This window comes from Centroberyx gerrardi, chromosome 9, assembly GCF_048128805.1.
Source record: "Centroberyx gerrardi isolate f3 chromosome 9, fCenGer3.hap1.cur.20231027, whole genome shotgun sequence".
NCBI classification, from domain to species: Eukaryota; Metazoa; Chordata; class Actinopteri; order Beryciformes; family Berycidae; genus Centroberyx; species Centroberyx gerrardi.
This window is the reverse complement of record NC_136005.1, coordinates 16849165-16865960: the sequence shown is the minus strand read 5'-3', so window position 1 is coordinate 16865960 and position 16796 is coordinate 16849165. Positions and strand designations below refer to the sequence as shown.

Genomic DNA, 16796 nt, shown 5'->3' with positions numbered 1-16796 from the left:
GAGAGAGAGAGAGAGGGAGAGAGAGAGTGAGAGTGAAAGAGACCAAGGGGGGGGGAATCAACAATCTTTATTAACTGCTTTACATAGAGTGAAAGAGGGCGAGACTAACCAACCCTATATATACTATATGACTCTACGTGTGATATGAGATGAAAACCCTAACATTGTGCGGTGTATTATTTCAGGGTGTGTGCTAAGGTAAGGAGCAGGCCGAAACTAAAAGTAGCTCTAATTATGAAGTGTGTGGCTGGGGAGGAGACGGTGTGTGTACAGGCTCAAGGCTAAAGACGCTATTACTATGGGAGGTACAGTGGGCTGTGGTCTGGAGGTAGACCGTTAATTCATCATCACAAGTGGCCTTGAGCCGCTCTGACCAGCTCAGCTAAACCAGCAAAGACTAGAACCACACAGAGAGACCAGGGAAACCAGTACACAGACACCGGTGACTGGTAGAAAGCGGCAAGGCTAAACTATGGACCATGAACAAAAGGTATTGCTATTTGTGTAGATGCTGTACAGGTAAATATCATTGGAGGGAAGTGGAGGGGCTGCAGAGGTTAGTGCAGGGCATGGTGTTCCAATTTCTCTCTCTCACTCTCACTCTCTTTCTCTCTCACACTCATACACACACACACAAAGTTCAGACTTTCCCACAGTCGACTGTTTGTGTAGCTGCTTACCACGTGACCTGACGGTGTGTGTGTGTGTGTGTGAGAGAGAGAGAGAGAGAGAGAGAGAGAGACAGAGAGAGAGAGAGAGAGAGAGAGAGAGAGAGAGAGAGTGATACAAGGAGAGCAGGAGAGGGATGGGGTGTGAGATCTCTGACATAATCCTCCCATTAACAGGACAGGAGGATGAGAGAGGAGATAAACAATCAGCCCTTCCCACTCTCTAACTCTCTTCCTCTCCTCTTAGAGCATCGGCGACCCTGAGAAACTAAGCACATTACTGGAGGTCATCATGATTTAGTCTCTCTCACCGGTCAGTTTCTGGAGCAGGGGGCTGAGCTCCGTCTCTCGGGTGATGACCAGGGTGAGCGCCCCTATCAGCTCCCTCTCCAGCTTCTCCAGCTCCTCCTCCTCGTCATCCTGGTCTGCGGGCTGCGCCTCCTCAGCCAGGGAGTACAGGTAGACCAGCAGGAGGATCAGCTCGTCGGGGCCACACTCCTCCTCCCCCGACCTCGACCCCGAGCCCGTATCGTCCTCGCCTCCACGAGGCTTCATCAAGGGCAGCAGCTGCCTCAGCACAGCAGGGAAATCAGAGTCTCCGAGAGCCTGTGGCGCGCACGCACACACACACACACACACACACACACACACACACACACACACACACACACAAAACAAGTGGTTAGTTGCAAGACAGCAATTACGGTACTTTGCAGAAACAGAGCAGTTGTGCAACAAGTACGATTTTTACTGTCCCATGACACAAAATGATCATGTCTGCTGGGGCTTGATGAGGTTGTTGATCAGTACTAATCACTCAGCAGTTACTGCGCCAGGTGCTGAGATTTCTGGCTTTTAAAACTCTATACTCTATTTTGGAACAACCCACCCCCACCTCAACACCCCCTCCCTCCTCCTACTAGCATTTTCAACTGGTCAGTGATGCTACGAGCGAGCAACCAGTGTTGCAAGACATTTCTTTCTCAAGCCAAAAAAGCAAAAGACAAAGCAGTACTATTATTACAGTAATTTGCATCATGATATATTACCTCTTCACTAGACATTTCTTTTGGATCTCTGCTGTTACTCATTTCTATTGTGAAAATGTGATTTTATTATTCATGTCAATTACAGGCCATCGTAAGCTATGCCAGAGACTGGTCGATGTTGTTGCATTTCCTTGGTAGCCAATAGAAGTCCATAAAAGTCATAGATTTCTTAATGCCCCTTCAAACCAAAATTAAAATATTCTTGGTAATACACTACCTCGGTAATACTGTAGAACGCCGCTGCACGCCTCTTGACAAAGACCAACAGGAGAGCACACATCACCCCTATTTTAAAATCACTTCATTGGTTACCGGTATGTTCTAGAGTGGATTTTAAGGTTCTTTTATTAGTGTTTAAATCTCTTAATGGCCTAGGCCTCCAGTACATTTCTGATATGCTCTTAAGGTATGAGCCTAGTCGATCTCTCAGGTCCTCTGGTACCGGACTTCTTCTTGTTCCAAGGACGAGGACCAAGAACTATGGGGAGACAGCCTTTAGTGTCTATGGTCCCTGTCTTTGGAATAGCCTGCCAGAGGATCTGAGGAACTCACCATCAGTGAGCATGTTTAAAAGGAATCTTAAAACCTACCTTTTTAGCCTAGTCTTTGCATAAGGATTTTCCTTTTTTTCTTATTATTATTATTGCTGTTTTATTGCATTTTATTTGTTCGTTTTTCATCTTTTATACTGTTTTTTACATTTGATTTGTCTTTTTATTATTCTGAAAAGCACTTTGAATTGCATTTGCTTGCCTGAATGGTGCTATATAAATAAAGTTTGATTTGATTTTGATTTGATTCTGTAGGTGTTTAAATTACAAGTGCAGTGTGAGTGAGCTCATCGTTCCATTCGCTAATTTTTACAGCTCCAAAAGTAGGTGAGGTAACATTAATTTTTGTTTCATTCTTTGGTTGGATTTGCATGTTTGTTACATGGGTACTGAACTGTTTTCTCTCTCTCTCTCTGTCTCACACACACACACACACACACACACACACACACACACAGGCAGCATTTTGGGCAGTGTTTAGGTGCAGTGACCTGTTTATGTGAGCCTGTCTGAGTGGGTCTGAATGGTCCCTCATGATGGTTGTGCTCTAGTCCAAATGATGTAGATCACAGGACCTTTTACAGAACACTGGCCACTCTCAACCAGGGTGAGCTCATAGACCTATAAAACAAGGGTGTGGAGCTAATCTGTTCTCTGCTGTACTGCCGGGCTGATGAACAGCAGGAGAGACAAATGAAAAATGGGGGATTGAAAGGCGGAAAAAGAGAGACAATGGGGTCATGGAGTGGACAGAGAGAAAGTGAGAGACAGAAAGTGGGAAAGAGAAGGAGGCAAGAAATGTACTGAACTATTAGTTGAAAAGAGGGAGCCTCAGACGATAGAAAAGGGGGAATGGTTGTTGACAGAGAGATGGCATGTTTGTGTCAGATCAGGCTACAGATGCGTCTGTGGATAGATTTCACTTTAATGAGGGATTTCTCTGTTAGGAGCTTTGTGTTCCTCTCTGCTTGGAGACTGAGGGCTTGTGGACCCTGTGGTGGGCCCACTGGGGGGATCTGGTGTCTGACCCAGAAGAACCCTTCACCGAGCCAAAGATGCAATACAATCAGACCTCTGGATCAGACCTTGAGATAGAGGGCCAAAGCCACAGAACTGACTGAGCGTCCCTCACAGAGTAGCGGCTGTGGAGAAGTCTATCTTGGAAATGTCCCTCATGGAGTGTGTACATGCCAAAAGTTCAACTTCAGTGACTCTGTTGATGTTAATGATTTCCTGGATCAAAAATATAATGTACAGCTGAAGACAGATATCATCGCAGTGAAAGATGTTGCTATGGCATCAACAGACACCGTTGAATGTGACATCTGCGTCAGACGTTGCATCAGTCACATCCGCCCAATATGCAAGGTATCAGGGGTGTCTCCTGTGTCGTTCCAGGCTGAATGAGCTCTTGGTCGTCTGTTCACTCCAACAAGACCTCCTCCCTGCCTCAGCCCCAGCCAACCGCTCGCCCCTAGGGACCGTTCAAACACACACACACACAATCTCACCACACATTTTTCTTCTTAAACATTGTGAAATCAAATACCTCTCCAAGCTGCACGCATTCTGTCTGCCAAACAATGTTTTGCGATATTTCCCTTGCTCTGTTTGCTGGTGGAACTGAGTGAGGAGAAAAAGACAAAGGAAGCAAGGGTTTCATGGTGAAGCGAACAGCGTAAGCGCTTTCTCTTTCATCTCTCACTTCACAAAAGGAACAACCACGGATCTCCTACACTGCTGTCCATGCATGTCCAGGAGCACATCCATACGATCCTCCAGGCTCTCAGCAAAGCATGCCCACGGTCAACAAAATACATCGCAGGCTTCTAATGGCTTTGCATTTTCGTTCTGACCAGAGCAGAGACGTACCTGCCACCATGTAATTTTGGCCTAGGAAGCGCTTAGTATGGGTCAGTGGAGAGAAGGTGAAAGGAGCGGAGAAAGGAGCGGAGAGAGGAGCTGTGAGGGACTCTGGGCCCCACATCATTTGTCAAGAATACTCAAACTTGACCCAGTGTTACCTCCTGGGCCTCTAGGCACCCCAACAAAATATTTTCCCTCTGACTGATGCCCCCTTGCAGGAACCCCGCTTTCTTCTATCGTGCTATAACAACCTGTAGCTTTCACTACTGGGTGACAGGGTTGCCGGTTGGTTAGGGTGGCTGCCTAGTACTGGAATCATTGTTGGTTCGATCTGAGGTACCAACACTATCCAGTACTGCTGAAGTGCCTCTAAGCAAGGGCTACTACCCTCAATGTACTGTATATGTGTGCTGGCCATCTCCATGTACAGATATTGGAAACTAGATAATATAAGTTAACAATATCTGTCCTTGTGAAAATAAATCATACAGATACCTATACCTCTCCATTCTATTGAAGAATCTTCCCCCTTCTTGTGCAGAAAAACTAGTTTTTATGTACCTGATTATTCATGTAAACAATACTAGCTGTCTGCAAGATAGCAAACTGATGCATTCATTTGAATTCATTCATTCAAGAAATACATTTTTTGAGTTCAACATTCAACATGAGCATGACAAATTAAAATCTATACAATTCAAACACAATTTCTGCTGTCACTCATCTCTTTCCACATCCTTCTCTTATCTCCAAAGTTCCTCTTTGTCCTTTTGATTCATGGTCCCTTTATACTGTTTCTGTATATCTGCACCCTATACCTCGCCTAATCCTGTGTGTGTATGTGTGTATGTCATGTGCACATATGTACTGTACAGTGTGTGTTCATGTGTGAGAGGGAGCATGTGACTGGGTCCCTTCAGGAGATCTATAAAAGCTGCTGTCAGCTGCATGCCATGGCGCCAGAGCAGGAAATGGAGGTCTTTGGTACAGAACTGAGTGAAGCTGAGCGGGAAGACTGACTCTTTCCAGCACTGCAGCTAAACTCTACAATGCCTGGCTCAAAGCCCTGGCACTGGGCTCACTGGAGAGGTAGTGTGCTGTGCTGCACACCTCTAGGAACAGAACGGAGCAGAACACAGAATGCTTACTGTAGCACTCTGGATCGTACCAGCTGAACATTACAGTGGCTTCTGAACTGCAACATTCAAACATTCAGCATTCATCTAATGCTAAGTGCAGTGACAATCTGAACCTCAAGAACTCAGCTCAATCAATTAAGACCTCCGTGATTCTATAAACCCCCTTCCGCTTTCCGTCAAACTTTTTCCTCAGCAAAACCTGTAAAAGTCCTCTGAATGACAGCTTCTAAATGTATGCTGCTAAACTCATGTGGAATTTAAGGTCCACTCTTTAAAAACAGGCTAGGTTTAGGGGAAGTGCCCATGGCCTGTACTACACCATAACTGCAGAAATAACAGGAAGCCTACGTTATTATTACACACCATTACTGAATCCACTGGTCCCGTTGCCATGCGCTAATGTGACCATTACACACAATTATAGAATAACGATGGCATTACTCTGTCAAAACAATGCTAATGTTGGGGCATGCAATTACTGAAATAAAGTCATTACTTTAAATTACTACAACTGAGTTTCTTATCATGACACAATGTTTTCCAAAGAAAGACTGACTTTAGATAAAAAATAGAACAGAACACTTCTTTGTTCTATGAATAGGCTTAGCAGATTGGCTGATACTAAACTAGCCACTGGATTGTTGATGGAGGACTGGGGCATCACTGACGTCCTGGTTAGGCCTCTGCACCAATCATAATGTCTCTTGCATTAAGCTCTGGTTTGAATCTGTATGCCATTGATTGACAGATTACTGTTTGGCAATCCTAACCATCCTGGGGTCCATAAAGCCTCGATCTCGCCCAATCACAGAGCCGGGCCAAACTCCGCCCCTGCCCGGCACAGCCTGAACAGGAAACCAGCTCCAGATGCAACCCCTGGAGGAAGGTGAGTGTTTCAGATGCAGCACAGCGCGCTAACCAGAACCAGGCCTCGCTTCGCCTCGCTCCCTGCCTGCACAATGAACCTTTTTCTAGGCCCGAGGGCAGGGGGGGAGGGGTGGGGGTTTGCAGGTGGGGGGCCTTATGGGAGCAAGAACAAAGTTGGCTACAGGTCAGTTGTTCTGGTCAAGGAAAGATGCCCTGGCCAGGAGTCACCTTACATTGATGTCACAGTTTACCATTACCATAGCAACCAGAATAATAAACTCATTTGCATGCCTTTGGAAAGGCACACATGCGTCCTATTTGCAAACACATAATCACATCCAATTTGCATTCACAAATAACAACAACACGCAAAGCTGGAAGGAATATAAGCAAGCCTCTAAAAAACAAGAGGCATAAATCTTGATGAGGGGATAGCAACTAAACTTTGACTCTAAATTATGTACAGCAAGCACACTCTTTATTGATTTGTAGCGGAAGAGCTGGAATACATAAACAAGAACGGCTTCACTGTGAGAAAGACTGGCAAGCTTTCGAACATGTAAACAAGGGCAAAACCCAGACCAAACTCACAAAGGCCTTGACATTTTGTAGACGATTGTGCCTTATCTGAGCCTGCCAGCACACTCACACTTGTGCAGTATCTAGGTAGGGACACATGCTCATTGTAACCTGCGGTGATGACACTGATGAATCCTAGAATAGGTACACCGGAATATTTCTGTTTATCAAAAGACGGAAATTTGCCTTAAGTCCAGTCGGAACGGAAAAATAAAGTTTATCTCTGGCTCTCTTTTTACAGCCATTATTCTGTCTTGTGTGAAAGGTGTGGACAACTCACCAAGTCTTTAAAAAGGAGAGCGGAAACATGACTCTAAACACAAGGAAGAGCAAGTCTGCACAGCTGAACTGTCTGCACACAGGATCATATACAGTATGCTGAACAGTGGAATATAACCAATCAATGTAATCATGCAGTTAATTTGTTCAAAACGACCTCACAACATGTCATTCCCATTTAAAAATAATATAAATATTAATGTTTAAGAAATTACCATTGGCTAAAAGTGAGAAAACCATTGATAGAGACAGTTGTTTTTCTCTCTCTCTCTCTCTCTGTGTGTGTGTGTGTGTGTGTGTGTGTGTTTATATATCTGTTGTAATGTGTGTCACTGGCTTCACCTCCAGACTCATTATCATCCACAAGATGATCCTGCTGACTAAACAAAACACTGAGAATGGGGAAAGAAAATAAAAAAAGGGCTTTGCATTACAATAAGTCTATTCATACTTACATACTAAATTACAGAATGTAATGAAGGTGCAATATCATTCAATCTCTCCAGTCAGATGTCAGATGCTTGATGCTCATAAATAAGACCTTAGAAGTGGGCTTCTGGCATGCCAATAAACCTTCTTGGGAGTCTGTTTTTAAAAATCCCCTTCTCTACATCAGCCCTCTCAGCCAGACCATTAAACTGTGGCTTGTCCGTCAGTCATAACTCCTGCATGTCTCAGTTCAGAAAATAAAACAAAAAAACAATAAAACATAGACTTACACATAAAGGGTTAGGATTAGGGTTAGCTGAGGAGCAAAGTCAGAAAAAAGAACAAAGAGGAAAAGGGACACAGAGAAACAGAAATGGCGAAAGATAAGACTACTTGATGGGACAGATAGTTGGACTCAGAACAAGTGAGCGATGGGAAGATAGGCAGCACTGTGGATGGAAAAGCTCTTAAAGGTAAGGTGACCCCTGGCCTGGCTCCATCAGCCTGATGCCCGTTGTGTTTATAGAAACACAGACATAAATCTCCTGAGATAAATGAGGCCTGCATTGCCACACATAGCCTAAGCGTGTGAGGCCGGCCTGTTTTGTTTCTGGTCATGGACCCACACACTGGGCTGGTGGGACAGAAACCAATGGACTCGTGGACCCAGAGACACACAGCTGCAGGTCAGCTCACTGGAGGAGGGATGGATGGACAGCTGCCTCACTGTCAACACAGGGCTGCTGTGGCAAAATCTTTCAATACCTGTGTATTACATCAGCCCATCTTCCTTTCACCTTTTATCTCCTTTAGTCAACTCTCACATAGTAGTCTCTACTCTCTCTGCAACATTCTCTCTCTCTCTCTCTCTGTGTGTGAGTGTGTGTGTCAAAGGTTGGCCTGGCTCAGGGCTGGAGGGCTGTAATTTAGAGGAGGCTGTATACACAGGACCCAAACACAGACACAAACACACAACACACACACAGTCCCCACGCTCCACCCTGTCACCGCCAGTCAGCCACACGCTGGTCACTGTGGCTGGACTCTGTCCGCCAGGCACACGACACCCCGCCTGCTTATCACACACAGCTTCAAATGTATCACTGAAAACCACAGCTCCTTCGGTATGCTGCTAGTTGGCGAAAAAAGCAAGACAGAAACTGTGCAAGTAGGCTTAATATGAACATGCGTATTAAAGCCGTACAACTCCAAGTGTTTGGAAACATGGGGGAATTAGTGAGGCTGTTTTTTGCCACATAGGCTGCAACAGATTATGGCGTAATTCACCAGATGAGAGTTGCTTTGCAGCCACGAACCCCTGGGCCATGTAAAACCTCCCGCACTTTTCTCACACTGAGAGAAACTGAATCATGCTCATTCATGAGTAGACACACGTACACACACACACACACAAACGCACACACACACACGCACACACACAACCCTCTAATACTGCCAAGGACAGTACATTACATCCACTACTAATTGACTCTGGAGGTTCCAGCAGGGAGAAAACTTCCTGAGGTAAACAGACAGTTTCTAGACGGAGCGGAGTGAAACAACCACAGTTTATCCAATGAGATTCACAGCAAAACAAGTGACTTCAACATTCTGCATTCGCTCAGTTTCATTTTTCATCGCAGCCAATCAGAAACATGATACGGACACGATACAAGATATTCATCACTCTTCTCCTCGCCTCATGTTTTTTGTTTTTGTTTTAATGAGGAGATGTGTAGCGAGAAGGATTAAAGCAGTCCATCTGATTCCAGTTTCTGTCTCACACATGGGGAGGAGGGAGCGGAGGGAGGGTGAATGAGTGTAACCAGTGCAAAGAAAAAGAGGGGGGCTATTTCAAAATAAGAGTTTGGCTTGACTGGCAGGGTCAAGCACGATGAATGCAAATTTGTAACTGTGTAATAGCAAATAATTACGATCCTATGCTTTTCTGAGAATAATTTAACTGAAGAATAATATATTTATAGGTATGTAGAATCAGAAAAAGAGGGAGGTAATATTTTTGCATGTGAGGGATGTGGGCTCCAAGTTGGTTCCAGAGCTTGTGGACCCTTGCAGACATTGGGGGGCACTGTTGTACCATGCTGAGCCCGGGACGCCTACGTCCTGGCCTCCACAGATTGAACCACGTCTGCCTCCCTCGTTCCCTCCAACGCTCCGTCCCTCCATCCAAGAGAAGGCTTCAATACACAGGAAATGGCTTGGAGTTGAAGTGTTAGATATTTTTAAACTATTAGCTGTATGTGTTAGGTGGATCGTGGCGGTGCGACAGTGAATTCTGCGGTGTTGACCTCAGCGTTATCCCTGCCATCATTACGAACCAGGCGGTCTGACAGAGGCTGTAGTGGATGCAGGACTTTGTCAGGGTGTGGTTTTCTCTAGTGAAGTTTGAATAAAACATGGAACTGATCATGAATAACCATAGAGCCGTGTCATTGGCTGGAGTACTCTGAAGTGAGTCATTACTCTGAGGTACAGCTGTTTTGCTCTCTGTCCCTCATGGGAGGAGGGTTGTGTTTGTGTGTGTGTGTGTGTGTGTGTGTGTGTGTGCTGAGAAGGTGGCCTGACACTCTGGTGCTGCACATGGGGAGAAGCAGTGCCTCTCCTCTAATCCCCACATTAATACAGAGGTCACAGAGGTAACTCAGTGTGTTTGTGTGTGTGTTTGTGTGTGTGTGACGTGTCTCTGTGTGTGTGTGTGGTATGTGTAACAGAAAGAGAGGCCCTACATGTGCACATCTGTTTCAAGGGAAGGTGGTGCTAAGCCTTACGGAGGGAGGGGAAGGAGGAGCGTGCATTTGGACGTGCATGTGTGTTTGTGTGTGTGTAAATATAGTCAAAATCATAGTCCCGACATTCCCGGCAACTTGTATCTTTATCATAGACACTGACAAACACACCTACACACGGCTGCTCTTCTCCAAACATTTACAGTACACTCATTAGAGATACAGGAAACAACTACGTACATTTCCCTCCCTCTCCCTTGCTCTCTCTCTTTAAAACTCGCCCTCATACACACACCTGGGTGGACGTACACATGAATTACGCTCAAAATAAACTTGCAACTAAAGAAACACTCAATCCTGTCAAGGGAAAAATACCTTGGCTAAGAGTACTTGAACATGTTAACCAAGACCTTTTTTTTTGCTCCAAAACTGTGAAAGACAGACAATAACAAAAAGAGAGGGATAGAGAGAAAAAGAGGAGAGAGGAGAGATAGAAATGTAGATAAAGAGAGTGAGACCTCCACTGAGAGATGTTATCGCCTTGGTGACGGTGGTGTGAGTGTGTTGGGCCACATGATGCTCTCTGGTGACCGTACTTGTGATGTGACTCAGCCTAATTTTCTATTTACCAGGCAATTATGAATGATCATCATGGTTACTCTCTGGGCATGGGGCTAACAAGAGAGGTTTCTATTTCAATAAGTAGACAAAGGGGATGGTGACCTGCGGGATCCACACACACACGCACACACGCACACACACACACAAATGCACACACACAGGCACATACAATGCAATAAAGGCATTAATCGGGTGGGACCGCATGATAAACAGTTACAGACATATTCTGCCAGTTATTCATCCTTTTTTACTGGAAACCCACGGTTCACACAAAAGAAAGAAAGAAAAAAGAGCAACGAAATAGAAGCCACAGTGAGGGGTAGCGGTGGAGGGGGTGGGAGGGGTATTTTCAAAATAAAAGTCCAGAGAAAAAACAGCCAAAGAAAAAACATGGGGTTAGATTGAAAAAAAACAAACCCCAAACTATTTACATTTTCACTGTTCAAATGTTTCAGTACAACTATTCTTTATGACATTTTTTTGCCAAATCAATAGCACAACTCATACTTTTTCAACAGCTATCCTTTTAATCTCTTGCCACATGTACAGACTTATGCTCACAGAGGTTGCCTTGCCGTAAGCATAAAGGTGTCATTTTAACACGGTGACTAGTCACTCGGTGCTACGTTCAGTGTATCAGAGCAGTGGGGCATGAAGAGAAAGCTCTTTCTGTGAGTAATCTAAGAGCTGAGAGAGAGTGGCATTCTGCACACACAGCAGTCCTCTGTCAGCGTACATGCAAGCGTGCCACCGCTAACACAGGTTGCATGGAACCGCACTCGACCCCACCAAAACACTGCTGACCCTCGCCTGACTGACACACACGCACACACGCACGCACGCACGCAGGCAACAGAAGGTGAATGTGTTAAGCTTGTGTTTATGGGAGCGGTGCGGGGTTAGACACAACGTGCAAGCAGCAGCTAGAGCGAGAGAGAGCGCAAACACACAGCGATCCCTCTGCAAACACACTAACGCCCATTTCCCCCCCCTAATTCCATCCGTAATAACACCGAGGATATTGGAGGTTTTAGAGGACTGTGTGCACCCCCGATCAATATTTTACACAACACACACCCGAGCCCTTTCTTTTCAGCATTCATTTGAGCATTGACCCACATTGACTGCATGAAAAGGCCAAAGAAAAATACTCTGACCCGCAGACAAGGATGGGGCTGAAGGCAGGAGGTGTTGGAGTCAGGATGGAGACAGACAGGGTGATGAGTGCACGGCTGATTGCTCTTTATATGTGTGTGTGTTTGTGTATGAAAAGAAAACACAGTGCCGGGTCTGCTGACATTGGTTCTACACGCAGGCTGAAATAGAACAATACAAACAACAACAGCCAGGGTTTCTACTGCACAAACATTCCCAGAGCCTTTAGCCCGCAGCTCAGCTAAAAACACTGGCAGAGAGAGGGGGAGTAGAGGAGCTCAAACCACTAATATACCTCTTTTTTACTTGGTGTGGGACTCAATACATCTTCTGTCTTCCTCTATCTTCTCTCTATCCCTCTTTCTCAATGCCTTAACCAACTCCACAATGCTTCCCTGTCTCTCTCCCCCTCATCTTCCTGTTTGCGAAGGCATGAAATCTGGTCCGTCCAAATCACACTGACCCTTAGACTGTCCTGGCGTGATGAGAATTCCTCCATGGCTACCATAACTCTGAGAAATCATAACTTATATCTTCAATAAACTCAGAGCTGCAGTAACTCACGAGTACAATAACACAGCTCTAATCAAATAAGGCCCCGCTGAGGTTTTGCAAGAAGGCCCATGTGTGTGATTATGGGCTGAGATAGAGCTGGAGGAGAGGAGGGGGGGGAGGTGTGGTTGGATTGCTACACCATACTAAGGCCAGGGTAAAATGCACCCCATCACCCCTCCAAACGCCATTCCTCTACCTCATTCCATCCTGTGTCGGACCTTTACCTTCTCTCCCCAGGGTCTAATGGATCACCTTCATTTCCCAGAATTCTTGGGTCACACACTGTGATCCCGTCACACGTCAAGCATCCTCCTCAGCAACTGAAGGCAACAGCTTGCCGGTGTTTCTCACACTTTCTGACTGGCCGCGTGCGTCATTTCTCTGAGGCTGCGCCCGATGTGACAGGACAAAAATTCTCTCAAGTTCTATCTGGGTGTTCAGAGTTTAGGACAGCGGCGGTTTCAGAACGTCTGCAGCTGTTTCCTACATGGCTTTCTCCCCCTTTGCAGTTCATATTCAAGGTGGGTCTCTCGCTTTAACATGACAGCATCTTCGACAACTTCTTTCAAAAATCCCAGGCCTTTATTCCGAGTTAAGGATGACAGTCTGCCACAGAGGGTATAGCACTGTTTGACTGACCTCTCTGATAAGTAACGGTTGATGTCTGGCAGTAAATCTTCAGACAACCCCCTCCAGTTTCCCTTCCTACACCGTGAAAATGTCTCTCTTCCTCATCCTTTCTCATCATGTCTGCCTTCCTGGACAGATGGTAAACACATCACTAATGCCTTGCATGTCTGTCTGTCTCTCCTCTGATGCAGTGCAGAGCCTAGCTGCTAAACAAGGTCTAAACACATCACACTAGCAGAGAGGCACCGCTTCTCCAAACACCGCTAAGACCATCAGAGTTACAATGTCAGTGTGCAGCCACTCCATGGTCTATATGGTAGAATCTTCAAAGCCCTACCCCTTTAGCGAATATCATCTATTCATTTTTCATCTTCAGCTCAACCACAAGTTGTTTTGGCAGTAATTTTCCCACAACCATACACTTTCTAATCTAATAGCTTCTGAAATCTATCTAGATTTGAGAGAGAGAGAGAGAGAGAGAGAGACAGCGAGAGAGATTCTGGGTTAAAAAAAACATTAACAGTGTGATAAAGATACACCTGTGGAAAGAAATGTAACAAAAGGTGAAATATGTAATAGCAAATTTTGTATTTTGAAACATTTTATGAAAAACATAAAAATGAAAACATATAGAATGACCATTAATAACCATTAATGGTTATGAATGTAATTATATGAATACATTTTACATTTTTATAGACTTTTATATTAAAGACTATGTGGAAAGAACCATCAGACACCTACAGTTTATAAGAGTTGATATTATAAGCAAAAATTCTATATTTTAGTTAAAACATTCAAACAAAGATATTCAAATACTTTTACTGTGATGTTTAAATGATTATAAAATGAATAAAAAACTAGATGTCAGGTCAAATAGCTTGGAGAATCTGCATTCATCATCATCAGTTAGCTAAACATTTTTTATTTTCTGCATATAATATAGAATTTGAATTCTGAACAAAAATGGTTCTTGCTGAAGTTTTGTCCATACAAAGAAATGAAAAAGACACAACAAACTATGAGTAGAGTCAGCCAACTTCAAATAGACTTTAATGCAAACTTGCAGAAATAAAATTTGGATTCTGCAGTTTAACATCTGTATTATTATGTTTTGTACAGGATGTGGACTGGTGGTTAGTTAAAGAACCCACTAAAAGGTAGTGTTCTGCACATTGTAGTACATGGACATCTGAACTTCTGACCCCCTCAGTCAGAGCTATGTGTTAAACCTATCATTTGAATAACTGCAGCATTTTATCTACAATGAAATACTAATAACCACAATAAACAAGTGAAAAGCAGTTGAAAGCTCATGACAATTCAAACACAAACATGGCCACCCAAACTGAACACACACACTCATCAGATCACACACGGTGTAAATTAATTTATGCCTCTCAGATTCACTCACAAACACACAAAGCAGCACGCCATGCATACGGCCGTAAACCTTGTCTCTGTCAATATCTATCCTCCCTCCTGCCATGATGAGAGGGGAGAGGGGAGAGGAGCAGACATCTCTGCTGTTGGCCCACGATGTTTAGACAAACAGCGCTCATAACACAGAGACATCACAACTGCAGACATGAAAGGGGGAGCGCTCAGCATCTTAAATAACTCACAACAGAGGGGAGAGGGAGAGGGGCGGAGAGGGAGGAGAGTCGGGGGGCGGGAGGTGGGGGGGGGGTGAGGGGGCACATGGCAGGCGTATGAGAAACCCGTCTCCTCCTCCTCCAGCCCCTCCATCCCTCCTCCCACTCATAATTAGCGGTTCGGCGTCGGTGCTCGTTTTGGGTTACTTTCATTCCTTTTCCCCATTTCCATGAAAACAACAGTGGGACAAACAGGCGCACATGTGTCTCCCAGTATCCCTCGCTTAGAACAATAGCAGAGGAGAACTGGGGCATATGAGTTCACTCCAGATGAAAGCTGGAGGGGGAGAACACAGGAATTAGTGAGGTTTTCCCTCACATGTTTTCAAATCAAGTTTTCCAATTGGATAAAAAGTAGCGTAGCTTTGGCTGGAACATCTTAGTTTTGGCCTTAGCTGGTATCCGCCATGGCAGGCAGTGGAAAAATTTCATCAAAACTGTAGGCCTATCAAAATGTCTTATACTCTCGTACAACAACCTCACAGTATAACAATGTTCTAGTTATTTCGACATATTCTATTTATAGTACGTGTAGCTAATTGAAAATAACCGTTTCTGTGTGCTATCTGTGTACCAGGAGGCTATTGTCATGATTGCCCAAACATGTCCAGTATTTTGGCAATTGTTCTGAGGCATTTTCGAACAAATCCATTTACAAACATTTTACTGATACATATGCACTGCTGAAGGCCTCTCTGGTTTCATTTTGAGTCAGTCTCTCAAAGGATGTTCCAGCATGTGGTTACGGTCCTTCTTAACACTGCTGTGCCAGATTCACCCCTCTGCTCCAGATATAGACCAGAGATATAATGAGACACATTTCTACAAATCAGCACATGAGACCAATCACACTAATGACAAAAGAAAGAAAGCGTATGGGAAGGAGATAGAGAGGCAGAGTTAGCGGTGGAAAAGCTGCAAGAAAAAAAAGAAAGACATTCGAAACCAAGAGAGAAAATAATAGATATACGGAATGAGGGCGCGATAGAAGAATATTTAAGCACTTCCAGACCCCAGCAGAGAGCCTAGAGCATCTCCCTCCTCTCTGTGCCCAGCTGTCAGTCAAGTTATGGGGGGAGCAGAGTGGTCCGTTCCCTAAAAATCCTTCCACAGATGAGTTTCATTTCTAGCTCATACAAGATGATTCCAAGAACAACAAAAGTCAACCTTGCCAAACAAAAAAAAAAAAAAGAAAAGAGAAGCTGCATGCATTTTTTCATCCACATAGTTCCTAACAAATGCAAATACCAGCTCCAGTTAAAAGCTGAGAAGAAAACCAGATACAGCTAATGTTGTCAAAACCCATAAACATTTAAACATTTACAGTTAGACAGGACTGGGATCTGTATGCTGTGGTTGCTCAAATCAAACACAGTGCCCTCTGCCAACCGACTGGCTCCCATGTCACCAAGATGCTGCTGGAGTTGTCTTGCATTGCTCTACCATGAACTTTCCAAACATTCAATCAGATAAAGCCTTCTTTTAGAGTCAAAGGTCTCCCTTAACATCACACAGGTCAAAGAATAAGTTTGGGTTATTATGGCTAACATGACATATCCATTTGACACACTAGTTCCCAAACACTGTCAGAGGTGGCACACTTACTTAGCTGGTGGAAAACATGACATTGACCCTGTTGCAGGTATAGATATCAAACAAATGGCTTTGATTGTGATGACTTCACCTGATCATACACACGCCACTCGGGTCTGGCCCATCGGGCTACGTGGGTTACACATGGAGCAGTGCCCCAGGGAGCTATGGGTAATTAATGACAGAGAGAGGGTGGCAAGAGTCTGTCTCTGATTGACCCAGTCTGACCCTGACTGCTTAGTTACCATAGTGACGGGCGAGTCCCGTTCCCTCCGGCTGACTGGTCAAATCCCTGGAGCGACAAGGTGGTCTGCAGGGTGGGCATGAGTGAGCAGAGAGGTGGGGGGTTGTGTGTTTGCTGTGGATTGTGGATTGGGGTTTCAGATGGGTATAATTACAGGCTGTTGCAGAGA

General features: G+C 44.7%; 1 protein-coding gene across 1 annotated transcript in view; it reads right to left on the bottom strand.

The window, feature by feature from the left end:
• scfd2 (sec1 family domain containing 2) overlaps positions 1-16796 on the bottom strand; it is a 79667-nt gene that overhangs the window by 40941 nt on the left and 21930 nt on the right. Inside the window, exon 5 of the mRNA XM_071895657.2 lies at positions 980-1274. Within this exon, the coding sequence (XP_071751758.2) occupies positions 980-1274 (295 nt within the window). The remainder of the gene's footprint in view (positions 1-979; positions 1275-16796) is intronic.